Source organism: Cherax quadricarinatus, chromosome 4 (genome assembly GCF_038502225.1).
Source record: "Cherax quadricarinatus isolate ZL_2023a chromosome 4, ASM3850222v1, whole genome shotgun sequence".
Classification (NCBI taxonomy): Eukaryota; Metazoa; Arthropoda; class Malacostraca; order Decapoda; family Parastacidae; genus Cherax; species Cherax quadricarinatus.
Window position 1 is genome coordinate 51060759 of NC_091295.1, and position 9188 is coordinate 51069946.

The window sequence follows — 9188 nt, forward strand, 5'->3', positions numbered from 1 at the left end:
GAAAATCCGTGTCGTCCCATTAAGTGCTACACCACATATCTCTTCATTTGCGATACCGTAGGTATCACGGATAATCGCCGGTAGTAACAAATCCATCGTGGCTCCCGTGACAGCCCCACGGGTCAACTCAACGCAAACAGTGTTGATGCGCCTGTTGCTATGCAGCGCCATGTTGGAAAATGAGCAGCACACGTCCTCACTACTCAATGGCTGTTGACGAACTGATGTAGCTCGCCTGAAACAGCAGAGGGGTGCAGAGCACAACCGCACTCTGTGTTATGGTCATGTGTTCTGTTGAGGTTGGCAAGGAGATGTTTGAGGGGAGGGTTAATATCAGAGTTAAGTGTTCTATGTATGTAATAGGTGCAATAATAAGTATGGATGTTTTGTATGGTGAGTAGGTTGAGTGTTTTGAATATTGGTGGAGTGTGTTGCCTGTAGTGAGAATTTATCATTCTAACTGCAACCTTTTGTTGGGTAATTAGTGGTCTGAGATGGTTACTTGTTGTTGAGCCCCATGCACAAATTCCATAGGTGAGATAGGGGTAAATAAGAGAGTGATAAAGGGCCAGGAGGGCTGACTGTGGAACATAGTACCGTATCTTCGATAGTATGCCTACAGTCTTGGAAATTTTCTTAGAAATTTGTTGTATATGTGTATGAAATTTGAGTCTATTATCGAGGTGGATTCCTAAGAATTTTCCCTCTGTTAGTTTTGTGATAGGTGATCCGTTTATCATTATGTTAAGAGGGACATCTGTAGCTCTGTTACCAAACTGAATGAAGTAGGTTTTGTCAATGTTTAGTGTAAGTTTGTTAGTCCTCATCCAGGTAGATATTTTCTGTAATTCGGTGTTTACAGTATTGGCTAGCGTGACTGGGCTCGGGTGAGAGAAGACGTATGTAGTGTCATCTGCAAAAAGCGTGGGTTTGAGTAATTGCGAAGCATTTGGTAGGTCATTTATGTATAGGAGAAAGAGAAGAGGGCCAAGGACACTTCCCTGTGGAACACCAACTGTAATTGGTTGTGCGGAAGAGCTTGCCCCATTTGATATGGAGAGCTGAAGCACTTCTATAAGTGTGTGTAAGCTAGAGAACAGAAGTCCACTGATAGAATATTATGCAGCATAACCCATTATGAGATTTATTTATAGGGAAGATTCAACACAAAATATCCATCACGTAGCATTACACTGAGAACAATAGATGCTCCAGTATATTACAATGAATTTTTGTTGATGAAATTCTAAAGATATTCAGACTGACAAAAATCAGTTTTTGTGTGTCGTTTACAGAATTTGGAAGATATAATAAGACTTATCTTACATAACATGTAGAATATATTGTGTAATCTTAATTTAGTTGCTGATAAAGGACTTGCAATGCATCTTTTTTTAATTATCAGTAATTATATGCAAGTGCATATGATTGGGGAGCATGCAGTATTTACAATGAAGCAGCCTCTATCACCCTGCATTTTCTAAACTGAAAGAAGATAAATCGCTTTTATTACTGGTAAAAATTTTGATTTTGAACTATTAAACTGTTTTGTTTTTTTCTTAATTTACTGTAATTTTGTTTCCATTATCATAAATTTAAATTGATACTTATTTGGCATTTAAATGTGTGTTACATGCTAAATAATTTGTGTATGCTAACTTGGTGTACTGGCTGCAGTGTTGTGCTGCTGTTTGTGACTGATTCACCTACTCTCAGTGCTTGCGTGTGTCAACTAACAAGTAACAGTGTGTTACTTTCAGTTCAGAGAAAACCTCGTCAGTCATGTATATTCCACATTTACTTGATGGCCGCTCACATTCATTACCAAGTGATAGCAGACAATCCAGGTGATATCATACCTGTAAAATATCCATTTGCCTAACACATGCACATGTGGCAATTTATTTTGATCAAGTTTGAAAGTTTTAGAGAATAACTAATGGGACAAGACTCACCATCTGGAGAGTGCTGTGAATCAGGTATTCAGCTGCAAGTAGTTAAGGCGGCTAAACTATTTTATAAGTGACCCTGTTTGACCTGGACTGTTGGTAGCAAACTGACCAACGAGCATTAGTACCTGTAAGGGAACCAAGCATCTTAACATCTCAAAAGCGTGGCCAAGTTACTAATAATTCCATCCATATTTGCAAACTGTTCTCAAACCTGGCTCTCCTCTAAAATATTTTTCCATTATTTAGCATTATAGCTTTTTCATGATTTCTGTCTACAATTTTTTTTTTGAACAGCCAGGTTATAGTACAGAAAAACACTGAATGTGGATATCTTACCAGTTGTCAGTATTACAAGTAGTCATTTGCAGTCTGTTTACAGATAGGTCTTTTATAAGATCACTCATAGTAAAATTTTCCATCAGTGAGAGCTTAAAGGGCTCACGGTGCATATTTTTGTTGTCGAGAAATAATTGGTAATGTTTTACTCTAATGATTGAGTCATTACAGATGTGATCATCTTTGGTAAACTGAAATCTGTTCAGTAGTTTTAGTCTGATCATTTATTTTGCATTGCTGAAATATGAGAAAATCTTAAACATCTGAATCTGAAATAATTGTGTACCTTAATGTGGAAACAAAACTGAGCAATATGTTTTAAATGGGTATATATATTAGCTATTGAAATAGGCACACACACACACACACACACACACACACACACACACACATATATATATATATATATATATATATATATATATATATATATATATATATATACCGAAAGACACATCTCTCGCTGTATATACATCATGCATTTCTTAAGGTGCTCTTATTAGGCAAATCGCTTAGTTATTAAAACCAGCGTCAGGGAATTTCCCCCTCCCCCCTTTGATAAATGCACTAACAACAACAAGTAAAAAGTGGATTAGAGTCTTAAAGACCAGCTACATCTCGAAGGTAGTGCTTCTCTTCTCTGAGTGTTTGTACCAGGTCATGTACCACCACTAGTTACCATGCCAGTTAACGAGTCCTTTAGATCCCAGTTCGTATCTCACTACTCTATTTATCCTAGTATGTAGGTTAGCATGCACAATGTACTCTGGTAAAATCTTTCCCAATCTGGATGTAGGTAGTATGTGCATTGTATATTCCATGGAACGCAGTCCTGATATATAACCCGTTCTGCTGGCTTTATACAGGACTCTTGTCGCATCCAGACAAAGACTAGAAGACTGCAGTGCCAGTAGCCAGGGTTAGACAGTAATATGTGGTATTAAGTGGGAGGAAGTGTTGGCAAAGACCAGGACGAGATATGTGGTATTAAGCTGTGGGAGGTGAGGGTGGCATACAGGGCAGGAAGAGGTAGTGGTATAAGGGTGTGGGTATTGAGGGAATATGGTACCTGGCACCCGCCTCGTCCCTGACAGCTTGGGAGGTGAGAGCTCAGAAAGGAGTTAGTGTTTCTGGAGTCATGTTCAAGTGTGTTGTGTCTCTTCTCGCTCTCTCCGCCCTCGCTATAGGTAAGCACTCCTCCCTTCATACATAATTAACACCAGAAAGATCAGTATATCCGGTGATCCTGAGAGCAATAGGGCAGAACTGAAGGTATAAACCTTAGCTTAATTTCCAGATTCACTAAACTAACCACAGGTGACCCCTCAAGGAGGACACCTTGATGCTAGCGAGGAGTCTTGATTCTTGGACCTGCACATGTTCTTCTTCCCTTCCAGGAATCGAACCTGACTGCCACTCATTTCCCCAAGGGCTGAGTGACCCCCTCCCTACGGGCTTAGCTCTTTCTCCTAAGTATAATAGAAATAATTTCCACAGGTGAAATTAGCTTGAAAGTCAGCTTTCAGTGTGACTGTCTCGTTGTGTTGTCTGGAATGAGGCGCCTCGTGTGGCTGCTTTGCGGCAGCTGGGGTCCACCTGGACACTAGAGTGTGTACATGGGAACACAGTCAGTCATGGGTGAAAAATAAGGAGAGAGGAAGGGCTACGACCCCACCACCACTACCAGGAGGCGCACTACCCCTATCACCACTTTCCCCACTACCACTACCCCCACCTCCATCGCTACTTCTTCCACCCACACCCCCACCACCACAACCCCCTAAATACCGCTTCCCCTGCCACCACCACAACCTCTACCACTACTAGCCCCACCACAACTACACCTACCACAGCAATACTTCCACCACTAACACCAACTCCACTATTACTCCCACCACCACTACACCTTCAAGTGGATCTTATCACTAGTTATCAGAGACAAAGCCTAGGTCATTGACCACAGCTGATATATATATATATATATATATATATATATATATATATATATATATATATATATATATATATATATATATATATATATATATATATATATATATATATTACGTCTATTCTATTTAATGCCCTTCAGCTTCCCGGGAATCATTAAAGCCGGAATTAAAGATAAGATACTGATGTCAAAGCTACTTTTGTTCTTAGAATAAGAATCAAACTCAGATTATAAACTAATATACATCCCTCAGTTTATATACACAGAGGAGGGACAAAGAAACAAGGGGCCACAATTTGAAGATGAAGACTCAGATGAGTCAATGGGATGTTAGGAAGTATTTCTTCGGTCACAGAGTTGTCCGGAAGTGGAATAGTCAGGCAATTGATGTAGTGGAGGCAGGAACGATACATAGTTTTAAGAAAGAGAGGACCTAGTAGCGACCAGTGGAGAGGCGGGACCAAGAGCTGAGTCTCGACCCCTGCAACCACAATTAGGTGAGTACACTGCCTCTAGTTCTAGTATTTCCTTGTTAAGGAAGGGATATATATGGACCTTGCATTCAATCCTCTTATTCAACAATAGTAAATAACATTTCGACAAAAGGTGAAATGGCTTCGCACTTACTTTTATTGGTGGAATTAAGGATAAAATATCAAAATAAAACTTACCGATGCAGATATAAGAGCTTATTGATATAAATAAACACGACACTTACAAATATTCTCAACATCCTTCAGTGTGTTCAATAACCAAGATAAAAAAATTAATCACTGTCCTGGGAGAACCGACGGACCTTCTTGAGAATATATATTGTATATCCTTCAGTGAGTGGGAAGATGGGAGGTGGTGACTTGTTGCTGGCGATGGGCAAGTAAGTTTATTCAGGTGTACACAAATACAGTTACATAGATTATCATACATAGCAGCATATGTGTAGAAAACCTAGGACAACCCAAAAAAGTCAAAGTGACTTACTTCCATTGTGATCCTTTACTCATCCAGGATATCCGGGCTATCCCCCTATTTCCCAGGATCAACTCTGTTGGCATCCCATCTTCCAGTTACCCAATAAACTTTATATTATATACTTAACTTCAATTTAAGTAAAAAAAATAGTAAAGAAACAACTAGAAACAAAGTAAGTTTACTGAACGTTTATTATTACACGTGAACTGTTTATCTCTAGAGTGGAGAGAGAGAGACAGGTGTTGCAACTGTGTGATGCTGCATCAACTGTCTTCACAATCTTGGTGTATGATGCTAAATGAAGGTTCAAAGAAGCAGATCATCATATACACAGCAGTATAGATATGACCCATGTATTTCTAGACTACAGAAAACTGTAGTCTAATATGTATATCATCCTTGAGTTGAAAGTGAAGTTGTATAGTATATTTAGACTTAAATACAACTAACTCTATCCTGTTTAAAAAAATTATTTGACCAGTTTTTCTAGCTTATTTTCTTAAACAAAAGCTATTTATTTCTGAAAGTTATTGGGGACCACAACTGATCTCTAAACAGTAATTTTTAATCTGGAGAATATTGAAGCTAAGCCAGTAAGTGGAGAGCACTGAAGCTAAGCCAGTGTGTGGAGAATACTGGAGATAAGCCAGTGAGTGCAGAACACTGAAGATAAACCAGTGAGTGGAGAATACTGGAGATAAGCCAGTGAGTGAAGAATACTGAAGATAAACCAGTGAGTGAAGAATACTGAAGATAAACCAGTGAGTGAAGAATACTGAAGATAAACCAGTGAGTGAAGAATACTGAAGATAAGCCAGAGAGCGAAGAATGCTGAAGATAAACCAGTGAGTGAAGAATACTGAAGATAAACCAGTGAGTGAAGAATACTGAAGATAAACCAGTGAGTGAAGAACACTGAAGATAAGCCAGAGAGCGAAGAATGCTGAAGATAAACCAGTGAGTGAAGAATACTGAAGATAAACCAGTGAGTGAAGAATACTGAAGATAAACCAGTGAGTGAAGAACACTGAAGATAAGCCAGAGAGCGAAGAATGCTGAAGATAAACCAGTGAGTGAAGAATACTGAAGATAAACCAGTGAGTGAAGAACACTGAAGATAAACCAGTGAGTGAAGAATACTGAAGATAAACCAGTGAGTGAAGAACACTGAAGATAAGCCAGAGAGCGAAGAATGCTGAAGATAAACCAGTGAGTGAAGAATACTGAAGATAAACCAGTGAGTGAAGAACACTGAAGATAAACAAGTGAGTGAAGAACACTGAAGATAAGCCAGAGAGCGAAGAATGCTGAAGATAAACCAGTGAGTGAAGAATACTGAAGATAAACCAGTGAGTGAAGAATACTGAAGATAAACCAGTGAGTGAAGAACACTGAAGATAAACCAGTGAGTGAAGAATACTGAAGATAAACCAGTGAGTGAAGAATACTGGAGATAAGCCAGTGAGTGAAGAATACTGGAGATAAACCAGTGAGTGAAGAATACTAAAGATAAGCCAGTGAGTGAAGAATACTGGAGATAAGCCAGTGAGTGAAGAATACTGAAGATAAACCAGTGAGTGAAGAATACTGAAGATAAACCAGTGAGTGGAGAATACTGAAGATAAACCAGTGAGTGAAGAATACTAAAGATAAGCCAGTGAGTGAAGAATACTGGAGATAAACCAGTGAGTGAAGAATACTGGAGATAAGCCAGTGAGTGAAGAATACTGAAGATAAACCAGTGAGTGGAGAATACTGAAGATAAACCAGTGAGTGAAGAATACTGAAGATAAACCAGTGAGTGGAGAATACTGGAGATAAGCCAGTGAGTGAAGAATACTGAAGATAAACCAGTGAGTGAAGAATACTGAAGATAAACCAGTGAGTGAAGAATACTGAAGATAAACCAGTGAGTGGAGAATACTGGAGATAAGCCAGTGAGTGAAGAATAGATAAACCAGTGAGTGAAGAATACTGAAGATAAACCAGTGAGTGAAGAATACTGAAGATAAACCAGTGAGTGGAGAATACTGGAGATAAGCCAGTGAGTGAAGAATACTGGAGATAAGCCAGTGAGTGGAGAATACTGGAGATAAGCCAGTGAGTGGAGAATACTGGAGATAAGCCAGTGAGTGGAGAATACTGGAGATAAGCCAGTGAGTGGAGAATACTGGAGATAAGCCAGTGAGTGGAGAATACTGGAGATAAGCCAGTGAGTGGAGAATACTGGAGATAAGCCAGTGAGTGGAGAATACTGGAGATAAGCCAGTGAGTGGAGAATACTGGAGATAAGCCAGTGAGTGGAGAATACTGGAGATAAGCCAGTGAGTGGAGAATACTGGAGATAAGCCAGTGAGTGAATAATAATGAATATAAGCCATTGAGTGGAGAATACTGAAGCCACGATACACTGGCTTACGATACACTGGCTTACGCTACAATGGCTTACGCTACACTGTAGAGCTAAAACTGAGTGAGAATGGGAACAAAGGCGACGTTGCTGTTGTCTGCTACAAATGTGAATACAGTATTAGACTGCTTTGAATTTAAATATTACGAGAAAAATGGTAAATGGTCATACGATGTTATGAGGGAATCGTCAACATAACGACGATATAACAATGGTTTAAATTCAGCCAGATACTTGTTCAAACAGTCGACCTCATAATGAACAGCGAAAATACTGACCAAAATAGTTCTCAAAAGATTCCCCATTGAAACCCCTTCCCCCTTTCCATTAACTTTCCCATTAATCATAAAAAATTGTTTCAACTAGTCTATTAAAATATCTATTACAATTTTGAATATAGGTTGTAATTTCATATAAAGAATTTATGTATATATATATATATATATATATATATATATATATATATATATATATATATATATATATATATATATATATATATATATATTATATATATATGCAAAACAACCACTCTGAAAGAATAGAGAAATTCCAAGCGCTTTCGTGACTACTCACATTATCAAGGAACTATGAAAGTAAAGCATCCAAGGAAGCTATATAAGGGGTCTGGCCAGCACCTCACTATCAGATCCCACAACAGTTAAACACCTGACGCGCGCCGACCCAACTGGACAGGTCCTTTGCACAACTCGCCAACAAACTATTCTACCCAAGACAATTTAAAAATTATTATTTGTCCAGTGTATTATTAAATTCTTCCCAAATTCTATTAATTATAAATGGATCTAATTTATATAAACCAAAGGAAATATTCATATTATTGTCAAAACTGCTTTTTATGAAACAAGATTCAATTATATTCCTGTCGACCATGGACTTGCTTGATACTACTTTCTCAACTTTTTGAAAATCAATTGGATGGTTAAAATCTCTTACATGAATAAATAGAGCATTGTCATATTTATGTTGTTTTAATCTTAGTTCGAGATTTTTACCAGTTTGACCGTAATAAACTTTATATCAAATTTTACAAGGAATCTTATAGACACATCCATCAGCATTTTGGGGGGAATTCTTTATCAAAAGTTTTTTTTACTGTATCAAGATTTTTTAATACAACTTTAATATTAAAAGTCTTAAGAAGAGAGGGCATATCAACCAAGTTTTCATGGTAAGGGAGAACCAACATATTTTTAGTTGAATAAGGCTGGTTGTCCCTTTTTGGATTGTAAAAAGTATTTCTAGTAACTTTAAAAAATTTATCAATTACATTTCTTGGGTATTTTAAATCATTACCTATTTCATAAATTTTGTCATCTATGAACTCAGGACTACAAATTCGTAAAGCTCTCAAAAACATTGATTAGAAAACAGACAGTTTGACTCTATCTTGATGCGAGGAATAATAGTGGACATAGGAACAGTTATTTGTAGGTTTTCTGTAAATTTTAAATTTGAATTCATTATTACCCTTAATAATTAAAACATCTAGAAAAGGCAATGAGTTATTTTTTTCAAACTCAACAGTAAAGTTTATAGAATGGGCTAA

At 37.7% G+C, this 9188-nt stretch overlaps 1 protein-coding gene across 1 annotated transcript in view; it reads left to right on the forward strand.

Moving 5' to 3' along the window:
* Window positions 1-3315: 3315 nt before the first annotated feature.
* Window positions 3316-9188, forward strand: part of LOC128684519 (chitinase-3-like protein 1) — a 71092-nt gene continuing 65219 nt past the window's right edge. Inside the window, exon 1 of the mRNA XM_070096691.1 lies at window positions 3316-3475. Within this exon, the coding sequence (XP_069952792.1) occupies window positions 3427-3475 (49 nt within the window). The 5' untranslated portion in view covers window positions 3316-3426. The remainder of the gene's footprint in view (window positions 3476-9188) is intronic.